The following is a 21,003-nucleotide window of genomic DNA, read 5'->3' as shown; positions in this document are numbered from 1 at the left end:
AGGTCAGGAGGTTGCCCTCCAGCATACTTTGCCAGGGCCTTCAGGCACACAAGTGCAGACGGAATATAAAAATGTAAGCATTTCTACCTGGTTATAGAAATATCTATCTATTTCTTCCTACTTTTTTTAGCCTTTTCTTTTCACTATTTTTCAACACTGTAAAAGTGTGTCAGAAATATTAAAATGTTATTTTCACTATAATCCCCCTCCACACCCCTTGTTTTAAATTTCACTGCTCCTTCCCCCCCCCTCAGAGATATCTAAATATAAGGTAATTTTTTTTGCTTGTCAAAGAAACCGCTCTTTTTTAATTTTTCCTATTTTCTCTGCCTACTGCAGGCATCTTCGCTATCTTTTCAACCTCATAATAATATTTTTAGCTAATTTCTAGTTTACTGAGAGAGAGCCTTTTATCTCACCATTTGAAACTAATAATGCTATTTTTCGCTAGAATATTTAAGTTTTAAGGGACATAGAAGTAAGCCTTTCATTTCATCACAGTAAAAGCGTAGCAGAGATATTTTTCTCCTAAAGGAAATATAGCGCTCCCCCTTTTGAATCAGGTCAATTATTATATACATTCAGCCTGCTGAATTCTCATAGTGAAGCCAAGAAAGGCACTATATTCCGATCATAATTTCCCCATAGCAAAATCTTTGCGTTATAAACTGTATTATTAAAAAACAATTTTCTATCGGAAAGAGTTGTATATAGCCTGAAAGGGATAGGCTACCTAGTAAAGACCCCAGTTTTTTTTCATAGCAGATATAGATTATTAATATGAAATTTTCTTATGGCAAAATCAAAACCTTCTGTCATCTTTTAGATTGTATTAAGTTGGAACTTTCAGAATATATAGAGTAGGGAACCAAATGCTGCTACTAAGCGCGTTTTAAATAATAATTCAATTTTTAAAAATAGGGTGATTTAGACACTTTAAAAATAAGCAATTTTTCTTTTATAAGTTGTTCTGGTTCCGTATTCACCATCGATTGAAGAATAAGATATGCTATGGAGTTCAACAATGAAGCATCACCTATCAATGAAGCATCGCTTATCAATGAAGCATTGCCTATCAATGAATGGTATGAAAACACCATTGAAATTCCAGATAATATTGACGATTTTTTAGCCAATTTTTTTAATGTAGATAATAGCACAGTTGGGCAGGGGGACTTGAGTCCAAATACCTTATAAATTTTAAATGATTTTACCCGGAAATTAACAGGGAACCCTCCCCCACTGATTTCATACTTCCACTTCAAACAACTGAAGTGGCTTCTCATGGCTCTATTATTGAACAATGTGGGGGAGGGGTGGTGATAATATACATGAGGGGGAGGATGAAATGTCTTAAAAAAATCCTTTTGATGAACAATGTGGGGGAGGGGGTGATGATAACATACAATAGGGGGAGGGGAAGAGTATCCAATTTACATCATTTCCTGACTTTCAGCTCTCAAACTCAATTTTAAATATGATAGTTGTCTAAACTGCAACTTTTGGTGACCCTTTTAATTCGCTTTTGGGTGGTAATTTTGTGTTTAACCCTGTAGAAATTGTTCATGAATATGTAGATAGAATTCGTGCACAGCTAGGAAACCAAATTTAGTTGTGGGGAGATAGGGATTCAATTAAGGTTTCTATCGTTTTAAAGGTGTTTTATTTAAATGAGAGAAAAAGTGAGGTTTATGTACACACCGAGATGCGAGTGGTCTATCCCCATTTAGAGAATTTTGAGGCTGTTTTTATTGATTGGATAGATCACATTATTACGCATCTCGAGAATTATAACGAAAACGGGAGTTGGTCTGTAGTTTTATTTGTTGAAAACTTAATCTGTAATATTTGTGAATTTAAAAAAGATTTTATTTTAAGAGGGGGGCCTGGGGAGGGGGTAATAGTTTTAAAATATAATCGAGATTTAGAAGATTGTCAAGGTGTTCAGCGAATCTGTTTTGAAACAGGCCTAAAATGTTTCAAGTATGCCTTCCTCAGATCAGCATTCGAGCCTCTACGAAATGACGCTACCAAGACGAATTTAGAATATTAGGCTGTGCATGGGAAGGAGGGGTCCGATTTTTCCATTGTAGATTTAACTTGTTTAGAGGGAAAATACCCAGTAACCCTCAGGTCTATTGATATTTTGAAAGCGCCAATGCCCATTTAAATATCGGCGTTACTGTGGTTCAATATGAAACCAAATTTGAGGATGGGGTTCGTCCTAAAAAGAAGGGGGTGGTGTTCCCAGTAAGAGACCCGTCGATTGAACTGGTGAAGCACTGGGTTTGGTTGTTGTACACACCACCTAGTGAACCCAATGCAATTGGCCATTTCAACCCAATTACAGACATTAGTAGAGTTCTGGGGGAGGGTAAAAAGGGTGGGGGGTGTACATTTCTACTGTCCAACATGCCTATCACAACTCCGTAGCGATTTAAAACTACGGGATCATATGAAGCACTGTAGACGGCATGACTACCAGTCAGTGGAAACGGTTTCAGCGGATAGGGCTATTTTACGCTTTAAAATTTTTCAAAACACCCTCCTTCAGAGCAATAAAATCTCTTTGGCTTGTGAAGCGAAGTTAGTGGAAGTGAACGATCCTCGATTTCCAAATCGAATCAAGGAACATCAAGATATTGCAGTCTCCTACGCCCACGCGCAAAGAGACAGTTCTAACAGTATGCAGCTGATAGAAAAAGTTGAAACGTTGGATGAGGGAGAGTGTATGGTCAAGGCACTGACTAAATTAATTGGACCCTCACCAACAGTGAATGCACTGCCGAGGAATATGAATTTTCCAAGAAGGTGTGGGCTAAGGGGAATTGTAAAAAAGGGTGGGATTATTGTAGACTCTACATGGCCAGTGACGTTTTAACTCTGTTAGATATTGTCTGTAAAAACACAGACCAAATCTATTCAGAGTTTGGACTAGATATAGGCTATTATTTTTCCACACCACATTTGGTGATGGACTTGATTTTGAAAATTAGTAGGGAGGAAAAAGGTTTAATAACTGATGTATATCAACACCTTTTTTATAGAAAGATCAATGAGGGGTGGGTATGTTTTTCATGGGGATCGCGTTTTGACAACAGATCCAAGCGGGCAAAACAACACCGGTGTAAAGTCAAATGCAGTGTTCTTGGACATGAACTCATTGTACCCCTCGACAATGTCTCACTACTCTTTGCCATGTGGGAACTATAAATCGCTTGAGAATCCTTCTGAGTTCCCCAACATTAACACCGTCGAGGACAAAGGGCCACAAGGATGGTTCTTTGAAATTGATGGTCACATTCAATTGGCGCTTCAAAATTCAGTCAGAGATTTTGTTTTTCCCTGTATCAATCGACCAGTGACTAGGAACTCGCCGAGTCCCTACAATCGATTATTGGTTGAGGATATGGGGATGCACTGGACCCCCTCTAAGAAAAAATGATTGCAGGTCAGGACCCTAAAGAGAATATTGTTGTTCATCATGTTCTTTTGCATTGGACAGTGAACAATGGTTTCAAGATCACCAAAATGTATATGGTCCTGCAATTCAATCAAAAACCCTACTTAAAGACGTTTATCGACACTTTTGTTGATAAACGCTCTCGGGCAAACACTAAAGTAGAGAAGGAAATGTACAAGCTCATTCTAAATTCAGCGTTTGGCAAAATGTGTGAAAGCGTACGCAACAGATCTCGTTGTGACGTCGTGACTGACCCTCAAGAGTTTGCACGAGTTATTGCTGACCCCAATTTTACATCGTTCACGAGCATAGAGACAAGCATGGTTCTTCTACACAGGAGAAAGAGAAATGTGGTGCTGAACAAGAATATAGCAGGAGGTAGTTCAGTACTTGAAATTTCCAAAAATCTCATGTTGTCGTTTTTTTATAATGTGTGCAAGGTACAATGGCCACGGGAGGGGGAGGTTCAAGTTTACTATGGGGATAAAGATTCTCTGCTGTTAAAAGTAAAAACCGGTGATTTATTGGGAGATTTAGAAAATGGGGAAAACATCAGCTTGCGGATGGATTTCACTAACTGGAATCCGTCCCTCTACCCTGAGTTGGTGAAATGTCAGGCCCCCAACTAACTGCTCATTTTAAAATTAGAGATGGGGGGTGATTTGATATCCAAGGGGGTGTTCCCGGGTCCTAAAGTTTATTGCGTGGAAACTCATAACAGGGATGTAAAGCAGGCGTGTAAAGGGGTGCCTACACATTTTGTAAAGAACAATTTTAACATGAGTGCGTACAGAGACTGTGTAGAGAGTAGTCTAGTGCTGAGAGCACAAGTGCTTGCAATTCGCTCTCTAAAGTGTAAAAATTATACTGTTAGAGTGGAAAATAATGCAATGTCATGTATATCCGACAGTCTTTATGCTCGAGAATGGTGTAAATGTACTGCCCCATGGCCACAACCGTATTTCAGACCGGGTTGAATGCATAAACTATCACAATCAGCTTGGTCTGAATAAATTAACCTAAACTTAACCCAACCTAAACTTAACCCAAACCTAACCCTTTCATGCTCCAAAATAACCCAACCTGTAGCAGCAGTGACGGCGACTATTGTATACTTTTTCAATCCCTGGGGGGGGGGGGTCCCGCCCGCGGCCGGTTTTCGGCCCGGGGTTCCGGGGGGTGGGGGGTCCCGCCCGCGGCCCGCTTTCAGCCCGCGGCTCTCTGGAGGGTGGAGGGAATTAAATTCATAATGTTCAACTGTGCTATTTTAAGTTCATGTTCATGTTCGTGTTTTTTTTTCAAGTGCTGTTGTACAAAAAGTGCTAATGTACAAAAATGTGTGTTCTTGCTGAACAAAAAGTGTTTTTTTTGTGACAATAAGTGTTGTACATATAGTGTCGTTGTTCTTGTTGAACAAAAAGTGTCATTTTTTATGTCAATAATGTTTGAAAAAATAGAGTTTTTGTTATTGTTGAACGGAAGTGTTTTTTTATGTTGTTCCTCTTGAACAAATAGAGTTTTTATGTCGAATAAATGAATGAAATATTGTTTTTGTTGTTCGTGTACTAGATAGCTCTAAGAAAAAATTACTACTACTTATTCATTGGACGAGTAGGATTTACAGTTAGTTGTAGTCCGACTGTTGTCAACAGCAGCAGTAAGTATCAATTTAAAACACCATTCAAATCGTTTCTGTGTGGTCACTCAATGTCGGGGAAAACGAAACTTTTAGCTAAAATAATTCAAAATTGTAATAAAATGTTTTTGGAAAACCAAAGAAAATTTATTATTGCTATAGTATTTGGCAGGAGTCCTAAGATCAAATAAAAGTTATTGCCACACCCATACCAATACAATTCATACGGGGACTTGATGTTTTCAGTAGTATTGAACCAAACTCGTGGCTGATTATTGATGATTTGGCTGAATCCATTGAACAGTTCTCACAGGAAATGCTACAGCTGTTCACTGTTCGCTCTCATCATGAAAACATTTCCATAACCCTAGCTCTACACAATCTGTTTCATCAGAGCAAATGTATGAGAACCCTTACTTTGAATTGCACTATCTATATTATCTATCGAGTTGTTCGTGATTCTAGCTCGCTAATAGCTCTCAATAAGCAAATATATCCAGGCGCCCCCAAACTTCTGCTGTCAGCGTACACTCAAATAAGCCCTACGGCTACATTTTGCTAGATCTTAATCAGAGCAAACCCGAGGATCTACGTGTAGTCACAGATATTTATGACAATGAAATTACAGTATATCTTCCGGTGAACAGTAAAAAAGCTATTACTTGCCATTATGACACTGAAGAAACTACACGAACAACGGCATTTATTTTCTGTTTTAGGCACTTCAAAACTCCCACTCTGGAAGGCCATACTCAAACATGGTATTAACAATGATTTCATTAATCTAATATCTGAACTTTGTTTAAATTTAACGGAGGGCAATGTACACTTGCCAGAAGATGTTAGACAACAGAAAAAGCAACATCGTTCCACTGTACGTGCCTTGGCTTGCAAAAACAAGGGAAATTTTTTTTAAAAACGTCTCCTTCAAGCGGGCGGTAGCTTTTTAAACTTTTACTGCCAATAATTGAAGGACTTGTAAACAGTTTTCTCTAGAGAATGACTAAGCCCTATAAATTGACACCATTTGAACTTGTCCTCTCGCCCGTCGAACATTTTGAAGACAATCTAAGCAAATTCATTAATAATGAGAATATTGCCGGTGACAAAAAACTGCTTTTACTTCAAACTACGTTGTGACGTTTGGGAAAACAGAGACATTATCATGAGCAACCCGCCACCGTCGCCATCTTATATCCCCAAAAACGGAGAAAACCCCTCCAAAGATCTGTGCAATTAAAGCAAAACAGATTTAATTTCATTTTGTAAACAATTGGAAACCTTTTGCCAGTGACACATCGAAAACAAAGCAAAAGAGTATGATCATATATCATGTTGGAATCTGCTAGTGATCAAGTTCAAGTCGATAGCGCAGGGTTCAGTTAAAGGGGGTATAGTTACACGGGGGTTTAGTTAAATTGGGTCGAGTTGCACGAGGGTTCAGTAGCACGAGGGTTCAGTAGCACGGGGGTTCAGTTGTACAGAGTTTCGGTTGTACAGGGGGTCAGTTACATGGAGGGTTCAGTTGCAAGGGGGTTGAGTTTAATTGGGCTTGAGTTCCAGGAGAGTAGTTCTTTGTTGTGGTTTAGGTTGTCACAGTTACATTCTCTTGATCTTTCAAAGTTCACTTTGATTTTATTTCATTGATTCTTTTTGTTTGCATGTCCGGGCTGGTGTTTGCAAGTCCAAGTTGGGTTTTCAGACCTACGTTTTTTAGATTTTCGTGGGTGTTTGGTTCCCTGGGTTTAGTATTTGAGAAGTTAACTTTAGTATTTCGTGATTTGACGTGCCTGAAATCATGAATTGGAATGGTTAATTAGCTGTTTGGGTTTTCAGACCTAGTTTCCTAGATTTTCATGGATGTTAGGCTCCTGGGATTTATTATTTGAGAAGTTAACTTTAGTATTTCATAGTTTGACTTGCATGAAATCATAAATTAGAATATTTAATTGGCTGTTTGGGGATTTTCAGACCTAGGTTTTTTAGATTTTCGTGTGTGTTTGACTCCTGGGGTTTATTAATTGAGAAGTTAACTTTAGTATTTTGTGGTTTTACGTGCCTGAAATCATGAATTAGAATAGTTAATTTAGCTGTTTGTGTTTTTAGATTTTCGTGGGCGTTAGGTTCCTGGGACTTATTATTTGAGAAGTTAACTTTAGTATTTCGTATTTGACGTGCCTGAAATCATGAATTAGAATATTTAATTGGCTGTTTAGGGATTTTCAGACCTAGGTTTTTTAGGTTTTCGCGTGTGTTTGACTCCTGGGGTTTATTATTTGAGAAGTTAACTTTAGTATTTTATGGTTTTACGTGCCTGAAATCATGAATTAGAATAGTTAATTACATGTTTAGGGTTTTCAGACCTAGGTTTTTTAGATTTTCGTGGATGTTTGACTCCTGGGGTTTATTATTTGAGAAGTTAACTTTAGTATTTTGTGGTTTTACGTGCCTGAAATGATGAATTAGAATAGTTAATTTAGCTGTTTGGGTTTTTAGATTTTCGTGGGCGTTAGGTTCCTGGGACTTATTATTTGAGAAGTTAACTTTAGTATTTCGTTTTTGACGTGCCTGAAATCATGAATTAGAATACTTAATTGGCTATTTGGGGATTTTCAAACCTAGGTTTTTTAGGTTTTCGCGTGTGTTTGACTCCTGGGGTTTATTATTTGAGAAGTTAACTTTAGTATTTTATGGTTTTACGTGCCTGAAATCATGAATAAGAATAGTTAATTACATGTTTAGGGTTTTCAGACCTAGGGTTTTTAGATTTTCATGGATGTTTGACTCCTGGTGTTTATTATTTGAGAAGTTAACTTTAGTATTTTGTGGTTTTACGTGCCTGAAATCATGAATTAGAATATTTAATTACCTGTTTAGGGTTTTCAGACCTAGGTTTTTTAGATTTTCGTGGATGTTTTCGTGGATGAAAAAAAACATAGTTGTACCCTAAACGCCTCGCTCTTTAAGAAAAATTTTTTTATTGTTTAAAAAATTAAAATTGTGAAAAATCTAAACTTTAATGTTAAGAACGGGACGTTGTGGAGGGTGCCCCCCCGTTCATAAACAGAATCATGTCTATTAGGGGTAAGTTTTGACATTCTTCCTTACTTTCAGTTTAAAAAACTTGTTTTTTACTTAGGTAATAATGGAACATTTAGTATTTTTTCTAATGTAAGTGTTTTCTTAAGAAAATGCCTCATCTTTAACAAATGCAGCCTTAGCTAGTTAAAACTGCGCATAAATTCTTGATTTTTTGTCGTGTTACTTAGGTAATAATGGAACATTTAGTATTTTTCTAATGTAAGTGTTTTCTTAAAAAATGCCTCATCTTTAACAAATATAGCCTTAGCTAGTAAAAACTGTAAATAAATTCCTGATTTTTGTCGTTTTACTTATGTATTACTTTATCATTTAGTATTTTTTTTTCTAATGTAAGTTTTTTCTTAAGAAAATGGCCCATCTTTAAAAAATATAGAATTAGCTAGTTAAAAATGATAATAAATTATTGATTTTTTGTCGTGTTACTTAGGTAATAAGGGAACATTTAGTATTTTTTCTAATGTAAGTGTTTTCTTAAGAAAATGGCCCATCTTTAACAAATATAGCCTTAGATAGTTAAAACTGCGCATAAATTCTTGATTTTTGTGGTTTTACGTGCCTGAAATCATGAATTAGAATATTTAATTAGCTGTTTGGGTTTTCAGACATAGTTTTTTAGATGTTCATGGGTGTTAGGTTCCTGGAGGGTTTTATGACTCTTCCCCCCAATGAATTCAGATGGTTTTAGGACTCATCCCCCTAGCCATAACTCCATTCAACCTTGAGCGAAGATATAAAAGTTTGATGAAGTTTTTTTCTACTTAACAACTACATTAATAACTTTTAAGATGATAGGACTGTATGACACAGAATTTATCAGTTTGAAAAAATAATCTTGTGGTGTTATATTTGAATGTGCATTTTTATTATTGTCTATGGAACTCAAAGAAATTAACTGTTATCATTGGATAGTGAACTATAACATGTATGAGTATGATAAGAGATTGTGGAGTACTACATTATGTCATATAAACAGACTGGGATTCTACTATAGAGTGATTACACCACTTAATAATGCTGGTCAGGAACTGCGATCCCAAAAGAGATATCCAAAAAGTGATATCCAAAAAGAAGAGATATCCAAAAAGTTGGGACTTAGAGTGGCGCGCCACTCTAAGTGAACCTAGATCAACTCAACTTTTTGGATATCTCTCTCACTATGATTCTGTTTGTGTGCCGTGACCTTTTTTGCAATGTGTAGGAACCAGTGGGGAATCCCCGCTCGTTTGGAAAGGTGCCAAGGAAAGGCATGCAAATAGCATGTAGTTTCAAAACGTGTTTATTCACGTTTCTTGAATGAAGTATCTGTACTGTATATTCAAGAGGTGAAATCAATAAAGAGTTTGTTACTTACTTACAAGTATTTTCATTATTTCTTGAATGAAATTTCCGTACTGTGTATCCAAGAGTTGACTTCAAGAAAGAAATTGTTACTTACTGAGAATTTTTTCATAATTTCTTGAATTAAATTTCTACATCGTGTAGCTAAGCGAAAATTGTTTTTGATAAAGAGAAGAAAAAAGTTACTTACTTGCGATTTTTTTCATAATTTCTTGATTGAAGTATCTGTACTGTATATCCAAGAGGTGAAATCAATAAAGAGTTTATTACCTACTTACAAATGTTTTCATGGTTTCTTGAATGAAATTTCCGTACTGTGTATCCAAGAGTTGACTTCAAGAAAGAAATTGTTACTTACTGAGAATTTTTTCATAATTTCTTGAATTAAATTTCTACATTATGTATATAACTCGTTAAAACAATAAAGAGTTTGTTACTTACTTAGAATTTTGTCATAATTTCTTGAACAAAATGTCTTTTTGTTTATCCAACAGGTGAATTCAAGAAAGAATTTGCTACTTACTTACAATTTTTTCATAATTTCTTTAATGAAACTTCTGTATTGTGTATCCAAGAGGTGACTTCAAGAAAAAATTTGCTACTTACTTTCAATTTTTCATAGTTTCTCAATTGAACTTTCTGTATTGTGTATCCAAGAGATGACTTCAGGAAAGAGTTTGTTACTTGCTTACAATTTTTTAATAATTTCTTAAATGATATTTCCATATTGTGTATTGCGTATCCAAGAGGTGACTTCAGGAAAGAGTTTTTTACTTGCTTAAAATTTTTTTCATAATTTATTGAATGAAATTTCCGTCTTGAATATCCAAGAGGTGAAAACAATAAAGAGTTTGTTACTTACTTGCGATTTTTTCATAATTTCTTGAATGAAGTATCTGTACTGTATATCCAAGAGGTGAAATCAATAAAGAGTTTGTTACTTACTTACAAATATTTTCATAATTTCTTGAATACGTCTTTCTTGTAGTCAACTCTTGGATACACAATACGGAAATTTCATTCAAGAAATTATGAAAATATTTGTAAGTAAGTAACAAGCTCTTTAGAGCGCTTCAACCCCGAAAAAGCTGCAAATTTCACTGACTTCCTCCTGAACATTTCTCAGTTCCTGACCAGCATTATTAAGTGGTGTAATCAGTCTAAAACGTGTTTAATCAAGTTTCTTGAATGAAGTATCTGTACTGTATATCCGAGAGGTGAAATCAATAAAGAGCTTGTTACTTACTTAAAAATATTTTCATAATTTCTTGAATGAAATTTCTGTATTGTGTATACAAGAGTTGACTTCAAGAAATAAATTGTTAATTACTGAGAATTTTTTCATAATTTATTGAATTAAATTTCTGCATCGTGTAGCTAGGTGAAAATTGTTTGTGATAAAGAGAAAAAAAAAATTACTTACTTGCGATGTTTTAATAATTTATTTAATGAAGTATATGTACTATATATACAAGATGTGAAATCAAAAAATAGTTTTTTACTTAATTACAAATATTTTCATTATTTCTTGAATGAAATTTCAATGTTGTGTATCCAAGAGTTGACTTCAAAAAGAAATTGTTACTTACTGAGAATTTTCTCATAATTTCTTGAATTAAATTTCTACATCGTATATCTAACTCGTGAAAACAATAAAGAGTTTGTTACTTACTTAGAATTTTGTCATAATTTCAAGAACGAAATGTCTTTTTGTTTATCCAACAGGTGAATTCAAGAAAGAATTTGCTACTTAGTTACAATTTTTTCATAATTTCTTTAGTGAAATTTCTGTATTGTGTATCCAAGAGGTGACTTCAAGAAAGAATTTGTTACTTACTTACAATTTTTTCATATTTTCTTAAATGAAGTTTCTGAATTGTGTATAAAAGAGGTGACTTAAGGAAAGAGTTTGTTACTTGCTTACAATTTTTTCATAATTTCTTAAATGCTATTTCCATATAGTGTATTGCATCTCCAAGAGGTGACTTCAGGAAAGAGTTTTTTACTTTCTTGCAATTTTTTCATTGTTCACTGAATTAAATGTCTTCATTATATGAGCAATAAAGGAAAGCAATAAATAGTTTGTTACGTGATTACGATTTTTTCATAATTTATTGACTAAATTTTATGTACTACGTATCATAGGGATGAAATCACTAGGGGACGTTGTACTCACTTAAAAATATTTTCATCAATTCTTGAATGAAATTTCTGTATTATGTATCCAAGAGTTGACTTCAAGAAAGAAATTGTTACTTACTGAGAATTTTTTCATAATTTCTTGAATTAAATTTCTACATCTTGTATCTAAGTCGTGTAAACAATAAAGTGTTTGTTACTTACTTAGAATGTTGTCATAATTTCTTGAACGAAATGTCTTTGTTTACCCAGCAGGTGAATTCAAGAAAGAATTTGCTACTTACTTACAATTTTTTCATAATTTCTTTAATGAAATTTCTGTATTGTGTATCCAAGAGGTGACTTCAAGAAAGAATTTGTTATATACTTACTTACAATTTTTTCATAGTTTCTTAAATGAAGTTTCTGCATTGTGTATCCAAGAGGTGACTTCAGGAAAGAGTTTGTTACTTGCTTACAATAGAACTATTCTAAAGAATAAAGACGGGTTAAGCTTAAAGATATTTATTGATTAAGCGTATTAAAAGATTTTTTTTTTTGAGAAAAAAAAAAAACAACAACAAATTTTTACATAAAAATAGTACTTATAGTTCACTCTTAAAAATCCACAAACGATGGTCCCAGGATATATAATAGTTTTTACAATGTCTTATGGATTTATCACGATCAGGTATGTTCTTAGGTAACCACTGTGCGAAGAACCTAACCTCGTCTTCAGGACGGTGATAACCCCCCTCAAATTTAGGACACTTAAACTCTTCTAGATTGAAAAGTGGAATCCTAGGGTCACACTTTTGAATTAAAACTTTATCTGTAGGTACATTACCCTTTACGTAGAGCGCTTCAACCCCGAAAAAGCTGCAAATTTCACTGACTTCCTCCTGAACATTTCTAAGTTCCTGACCAGCATTATTAAGTGGTGTAATCACTCTATCGTAGAATCCCAGTCTGTTTATATGACGTAATATAGTACTCCACAAGCTTTTATCATACTCAAACATGTTATTAATCACTATCCAATGATAACAGTCAATTTCTTCGAGTTCCATAGACAATAATTAAAATGCACATTCAAATATAACACCACAAGATGATTTTTTCAAACTGATAAATTCTGTGTCATACAGTCCTATCATCTTGGAAGTTATTAATGTAGTTGTTAAGCAGAAAAATAATTCATCAAACTTTTATATCTTCGCTCAAGGTTGAATGGAGTTATGGCTAGGGGGATGAGTCCTAAAAACATCTGAATTCATTGGGGGGAGGATTCATAAAACCCTCCAGGAACCTTGCACCCATGAACATCTCAAAAACTATGTCTGAAAACCCAAACCGCTAATTAAATATTCTAATTATCATGATTTCAGGCACGTAAAACCACAAAAATCAAGAATTTATGCGCAATTTTAACTATCTAAGGTTATATTTGTTAAAGATGGGCCATTTTCTTAAGAAAACACTTACAGTAGAAAAAATACTAAATGTTCGTTTATTACCTAAGTAACACGACAAAAAATCAAGAATTTATGCGCAGTTTTAACTAGCTAAGGCTATATTTGTTAAAGATGGGCCATTTTCTTAAGAAAACACTTACATTAGAAAAAATAATACTAAATGTCCCATTATTACCTACGTAACACAACAAAAAATCAAGAATTTATGCGCAGTTTTAACTAGCTAAGGCTATATTTGTTAAAGATGAGGCATTTTCTTAAGAAAACACTTACATTAGAAAAAATACTAAATCTTCCATTATTACCTAAGTAACACGACAAAAAATCAAGAATTTATGCGCCTTTTAACTAGCTAAGGCTATATTTGTTACAGATGGGCCATTTTCTTAAGAAAACACTTACATTAGAAAAAATACTAAATGTTCCATTATTACCTAAGTAAAAAACAAGTTTTTTAAACTGAAAGTAAGGAAGAATGTCAAAACTTAAAACGAATAGAAATTATTCCGTTTATGAAAGGGGCTGTCCCCTCCTCAACGACTCGCTCTTTACGTTAAAGTTTGACTTTCTCACAACTCTAATTTTTTAAACAATAAAAAAATTTAGCGTAAAGAGCGAGGCGTTGAGGGTACAACTATGTTTTTTTTCATCCACGAAAACATCCACGAAAATCTAAAAAACCTAGGTCTGAAAACCATAAACAGGTAATTAAATATTCTAATTCATGATTTCAGGCACGTAAAACCGCAAAATACTAAATTCAACTTCTCAAATAATAAACCCCAGGAGTCAAACATCCATGAAAATGTAAAAAAACTAGGTCTGAAAACCCAAAACATATAATTAACTATTCTAATTCTTGATTTCAGGCACGTAAAACCATAAAATACTAAAGTTAACTTCCCAAATAATAAACCCCAGGAGTCAAACACACGCGAAAACCTAAAAAACCTAGGTTTGAAAATCCCCAAACAGCCAATTAAATATTCTAATTCATGATTTCAGGCATGCCAAATACGAAATACTAAAGTTAACTTCTCAAATAATTCGTCCCAGGAGCATAACGCCCACGAAAATCTAAAAACACAAACAGCCAAATTAACTTTTCTAATTTATGATATCAGGCACATAAAACCACAAAATACTAAAGTTAACTTTTCAATTAATAAACCCCAGGAGTCAAACATCCACGAAAATCTAAAAACCCTAGGTCTGAAAACCCTAAACATGTAATTAACTATTCTTATTCATGATTTCAGGCACGTAAAACCATAAAATACTAAAGCTAACTTCTCAAATAATAAACCCCAGGAGTCAAACACACGCGGAAACCTAAAAAACCTAGGTTTGAAAATCCCTAAACAGCCAATTAAGTATTCTAATTCATGATTTCAGGCACGTCAAATACGAAATACTAAAGTTAACTTCTCAAATAATAAGTCCCAGGAACCTAACGCCCACGAAAATCTAAAAACCCAAACAGCTAAATTAACTATTCTAATTCATGATCTCCGGCACGTAAAACCACAAAATACTAAAGTTAACTTCTCAAATAATAACCCCAGGAGTCAAACACACACGAAAATCTAAAAAACCTAGGTCTGAAAATCCCCAAACTGCCAATTAAATATTCTAATTTATGATTTCAGGCAAGTCAAACTATGAAATACTAAAGTTAACTTCTCAAATAATAAATCCCAGGAACCTAACATCCATGAAAATCTAAGAAACTAGGTCTGAAAACCCAAACAGCTAATTAACCATTCCAATTCATGATTTCAGGCACGTCAAATCACGAAATACTAAAGTTAACTTCTCAAATACTAAACCCAGGGAACCAAACACCCACGAAAATCTAAAAAACGTAGGTCTGAAAACCCAACTTGGACTTGCAAACACCAGCCCGGACATGCAAACAAAAAGAATCAATGAAATAAAATCAAAGTGAACTTTGAAAGATCAAGAGAATGTAACTGTGACAAGCTAAACCACGACAAATCACGACTCTCGTGGAACTCAAGCCCCATTTAACTCAACCCCCGTGCAACTGAACCCTCCATGTAACTGACCCCATGTATAACCGAAACCCTGTACAACTGAACCCCCGTGCTACTGAACCCTCGTGCTACTGAACCCTCGTACAACTCGACCCAATTTAACTAAACCCCTGTGTAACTAAATCCCCTTTAACTGAACCCTCGTGCAACTGAACCCTCCATGTAACTGAACCCCTTTATAACCGAAACCCTGTACAACTGAACACCCGTGCTACTGACCGCTCTTGCAACTCAACCCAATTTAACTAAACCCCCGTGTGAGTGTACCCCCTTTAACTGAACCCTCGTGCAACTCAACCCTCCATGCAATCCCATCTCCCTCAAAACACTTTTCAGCCATTTCTTTTTAAATTGACAATACTTTTCAAACGTTACTTGTGTATTATACAGACCACATCGGAGAGGTAAAGCTATGTCAAGTCACAATGTCATTCTATCGTTACTTTTCAATTAAGTTATTGAATACCTTTTACCAATGTCTCTTGTAGGCGTCAAATCTATTAAGTATCTGAGTATATTATTTGTATTGTTGATGCAAGCATCCCATTTTTCATAATTTCGGTACCTTTGAGGCATTCTCAACTAGCGTAATATCCTTTTGCAAATACCTTTTCGCAAAAAAATTGCAAAGACTTATTTTTACGTTATAATTTTCAACTTAAAACCACTCTAACTATACCATCCCATACCTCATACTTTAATTACCCGTTACGCTTTCTTAATCATCGGAAGTTTAATTTGGTTATTGAACTGAGAAGTAATTACCCTTTTCAAAAACATTAGTCGTTCTATTAATGAACCCGTGAAACGAAACCAGTCAGATATCAAGTTACTGTATATTGGACTAACCGCCGCTCTCTCTCTGTTTGACCCCAAAAAATGGGTGTTACCTCAGAAAACCCGTCTGGTAAGACATGTAATCAAACTCTCAAAACATGCTTGAGTACATTATACTTTGCCAAGTTTTAAAAAAAAACAACTAATCAAGTTACTGTATATGCAGTAACCGCCGCTCTCTCTCTCTGTTTGACCCCAAAAAAATGGGTGTTACCTCAGAAAACCCGTCTGGTAAGGCAAGTATCGTTCGTAGTAATAGGTGACTGACCCGTGGTAAGGCATATTACGCAATCACTGGCTGGATTCCCTATGCTTTTCCGTGCGCAATTCATGTGTAATTGTATGTATATTTCATATTCCCTATGGCCTTACTACTCATGCATCGGACTGCTTTTAAATTTCTAAGAGATCCGTCTCTAGAATAGGGAGGTCTGGGCTGGGTCTTTGTGTTTTGGTGCAGCTATGTTTGTCGTAGTGCCGTCATAGTGATTCAGAGGACTTGTAAGATTTTCTTCCTTGCCATTTATGCAGATAAGGGAAACTGCAGGTCTAAAAATACTTCTCTGGGATATGCCAGTCTTTATTGGATATTCGTGAGAATTGTACCCATTGGGATCTCGCAATAAACGATCAGAAAAAAGCTCTCAACCAATTTTAAAAGACGTTCATGAACACCATACGCACAGAGTCTCTTTAGTAGGCTGAGGTGCCATAATCTTTCGAAGGCTTTAGTGACGTTGAATGCAAATAGCCTGATGTTACATTCTTTTGTTAAAAGCTCGATCCACTCCTGGTGCTGGGCCATTAGTTGGTCAAGCGTTGAAATTTTTGAGTGGAATCAATATTAACGGTCACCTAAGAGGTCATTTGACTCAAGGTACCAAAAAAGTGGTTGATTGGAAACGGTTTCGTAAACTCTCCCAGTCCAGGAATGGAGGCTAATAGGCCTATATGACCTATTGCTCGTTGGATCACCATCTGGTTTAGTAATGCCATGGGTGGATTTCCATATGCGCAGAAAGGTTCCAGAGCAAAAACGCAAACAGAAACTGTTTGACACTGCAGGACTTCAAAACAACGTTAGATATGCTGTCAGGATCTGGGGCTTCAGTCGCATCAAGACGCTACAGAATGCAAAGTACTTTAAGAGCGGAATAGTTCATGCGGTTAAGGACAGTATCCGTTCAATCAGAGAAACCGAAAAGTCTTTTGTCTTCTTCGTCCAGATTCAAGAACTTATATGACGCCTTAGCATATTAAAAGTATAATTCTTATGAGAAATAGTAGAACTTTTTTTTTTTTTTTTTTTTTTTTTTTTTTTTTTTTTTTATCTTTCATTCTTTACAAATAAATATGGGCGGCTTGGCATGGCATGTATATTATTTTATTCTCCTTTGCTTAACGTTATCCCATACTTTTTTCTAAGGGGGAAAATATTTTTTCCATATTTTTGACTATACAGACCTTATATTCGAAGATAAGAAAACAAATTAGATAAGATACGTATAATTACTTACTTAGGATGGGCTAGCCCTCTAATGACTCTAGTGGGATTGCGCACATTCCACAGATTCCCATCAGTTTGATTCTTGTAACACATATGAACAGAAACCTGGTTTTAGTACTTACTTTTTAAAAATTTGTAGTTCGAGAAGTAATAAGAAAACAATCAACAAAAATACGAGGATATAAATCGCATAATTAAACGGTATAACCATAAATAATAGGTAATATTTCAAAATTAGTGTTCAAAGACAATAAATAATTCACTATTAAAAGCAAGAATTAAGGCACCATCAACAAGGCAGTAACAATGAATTTTTGCCGGTCGGGGGTTGAGGGGTGTCGTTCAAGGGGGAGGGGGTCCAAAAGAACTACAACAAAAGTAATCATGGTGAAACTATGCGACATTAGTTCACAAACTGTAAAAGTCTCGAGACTTTGGAATAGGCCACATTCCCAAAATCCAGTGGTGCCAATTTACGTAAATGTAGGGGGCCAAGGATCTTTTTCGATTTTGAAGATAAACACATAATTATTTTTCAAATCAAGTGTGGGAGGGCATTTTTGTGTTTTTTTAATTGTTCAAGTGAAAAATACCAAAACAAGAATATGAGAATACCCTCTCCACGATTGTCGACTCTGCCAGAATCCGTGAGACGAAAACATGCGAGCGACCTGAAGACCCTAAAAGGGGCATTGTCCTTCGAAAAGGTAGAGAACCATTATGCTGTGGTAAGGACGATCGCAACAGAAGACATGGGGCTTTAATCCTCATGAGGAAAAATTATTCAAAAAGCGCAACATTTCATAGCAGCGAAAAGAATTTGAATACATTTCCAGAAAAAATATAATCTTAACCCCTCCTTTCCCCCTTTAGAAATATTTTCATAGCCCCTCGAAAGTATATGAAGGTTTCCTTGCCTAGCGATCTTTGCTGGCAGGCCAAATGAGCTTTTTGGCTGTAAGGTGAAATTTAAAAAAAATTCAAAAAGCACCAAATTATATGAAGAAATATTGAAAACTAAGTAAAACCCGACAAACTATTAAACTCAAAAAAATCATTATTATAGATATTATAATTCTAAAAAAAAAAAAATATAAAACCCGTTTCCACAAGGAACCTATCACGTATCATTGGAGTCAAATTAGCGGAGAAATGTGTAGTACTAATGCTATATCTGGGACAATTTGGGGGGAGGGGGTGCATTGTCAGAAAAGTAACCGTGATATTTGGAAAGATCCTAAAATAAAGAATCTAGTGGTACTAGTTTTCCTTTATTCGAATTGCGTGATTTCTTCCAAAGTTGCCAACCCCTGTATAAGCTATTTACAAGGTTCTATATTCCATACTGTACAAGTCCAATCCCCATCCAATCCTCTGGTTACGTTTATGCAGACGTATTACACCCAGATAATTTCAGGTAAAATTTAAAAAGGAAATCGTCTAACCTTTTTGTTCAATCCGATTGCCGACTGCAAAACACTTTCGATACGAGGAATCTCTTCTTCATAGCTTATTAAATTAAATCTAATATAAGAGCCTTCTGAAGTTTTATTAATCGAAGCAACAAGCGTCCTCAGTTTTTGTAACGTCTTAGAATCACTCTTTTTTGTTATATTTAATATTCGTTTATTTGTAGCACATGTAATCACAACCTCAATAGTAGTGTTTGATGGTCCCTTTGTTGTATCTTTGTCACAAATGTATAATGTCAATTGATGAAATAGCCCGAATGTCAAAACCATTATAAAGACAAATTGTCGGAATGAGAATCTTGCCATTTTTTTTAGCTATTTTGTTGCATGTGAAACCTGCTTCATTCTCAGCAGCTTGTATCAGTAGGTGGAGCTGAAACTTGTTTTATTCATCAATAGCTTACGGTAAGACAGTAGAATTATCATTTATGGATGAAGGTCATTACCAGCGTTGCCAACATGGAACAATTGTACAGTTTTTGGCACAATTCATGGGTCCTGGTACAATGCGATACATTTGGCAATTTGTCAGTACAATTAAATCTCCCGGTACATTTTGGTTTTATTTACTCCTCTCTTACTTTTATTTACTTTCTCGGATATCTGTTCAAGTTTTGGCTCATCAAAAATTTTGTTGTTGTTGCGGCAAATTTTTAACCTGCTGCTCAGTGGTTCAACTTACCCTCTTACGGTAAATTTTAGTCGGATACATAGTACAGTTTGATTCAAAGCCTTGGTAAGACAGGTCATTACTATGAGAATGGGGCCACTGTAAGATTTGAATATTTAAAGATTTACAAATATAAATCGCTACTTTCAAACAGTTCGTGGTAACGAACTGTAAGTAAGGAGCGACCCGGCTCAATAGTAACCGAAACTCTAAAAAACGGAATTTTGGTACAATAAGTACATCAAAAGAATCAGATTTTAATTCTGATTTCATATTATAAGTTTCATCAAGTTTAATCTTACCCATCAAAAGTTACGCGCCTGAGAAAATTTGGCTGATTTTCGAAAAAAGGGGAAAGACCCCCTAAAAGTTATAGAACCTTAATGAAAATCACACCATCATATTCAGCGTATCAGATAACCCTACTACAGAGGTTTCAAGCTCCTATCTACAAAAATGTGGAATTTTGCATTTTTTGCCAGAAGAAAGATCACGGGTGCGTGTTTATTTGTTTGTTTTTTTTTCCCCCAGGGGTTATCGTATTGACCCAGTGGTCCTAGAATATCGTAAGAGGGCTCATTGGAACGGAAATTAAAAGTTCTAGCGCCCTTTTTAAGTGACCAAAAAATGGAGGGCAACTAGGCCCCCTCCCACGGTCATTTTTTTCTCAGTCACCCAATTAAAATTTTTAGATACCCATTGTGTTTAGCATAGTCAAACATCTAATAAATATGTCTTTTACGAAGACTTAATTCCCCACAGTTCCCAGGGGAAGGGCTGCAAGTTATGAACTTTGCCCATTGCTTACATATTGTATTGGTTATTGGGAAGTATACAGACATTTTCAGGAAGAATTTTTTTTCTGGTGGGGGGGGGGGGCTGGAGGTGGGGTTACTCGGGAGAATCTTTCCGTGGAGGATGTTTCTTTGGGGTAAGGGACATTTCTATGAAGGGGGCGCCGGATTTCCAAGCATTATTTAAAAAACGATCAGAAATTAAATAAAAAAAAAACAAGTACTTTCAACTGAAAGTAAGAAGCAACATTAGAACTTAAAATGGACAGAAATTATTACGTATATGAGGGGGTTCTCCCGCAAGTTTATGCTTCGCTCTTTACGCTACAGTTTTTTTTAGTGCTTTCAAAAGAGCTATCTATTCAAATTAAACGGCCTTTGTGATTCAGAGGTTTGTGAATTAAAATTTTTTTAACTTTTAACGTAAAGAACGTGGTATTGACTAAGGGGAGAACCACATAATATACGTAATAATATATATTTAATAAAAAAAAAAATAAAAAAAAAACAAGCGATACGGCTCAATAGTAGGCA

The 21,003-nt window shown here is 35.2% G+C and overlaps 1 protein-coding gene across 1 annotated transcript in view; it reads right to left on the bottom strand.

The window, feature by feature from the left end:
• Positions 1-19,321, bottom strand: part of LOC148954711 (xyloside xylosyltransferase 1-like) — a 46,372-nt gene extending 27,051 nt beyond the window's left edge. Inside the window, exon 1 of the mRNA XM_089087212.1 lies at positions 18,979-19,321. Within this exon, the coding sequence (XP_088943338.1) occupies positions 18,979-19,311 (333 nt within the window). The 5' untranslated portion in view covers positions 19,312-19,321. The remainder of the gene's footprint in view (positions 1-18,978) is intronic.
• Between the last annotated feature and the right edge of the window lie 1,682 nt (positions 19,322-21,003).

This window comes from Artemia sp. Qi Xiang Cuo, chromosome 3 (genome assembly GCF_049724085.1).
Source record: "Artemia sp. Qi Xiang Cuo chromosome 3, ASM4972408v1, whole genome shotgun sequence".
Lineage (NCBI taxonomy): Eukaryota > Metazoa > Arthropoda > Branchiopoda > Anostraca > Artemiidae > Artemia > Artemia sp. Qi Xiang Cuo.
The sequence above is the reverse complement of the archived record's forward strand: the minus strand, read 5'-3'. Positions and strand labels throughout refer to the sequence as shown.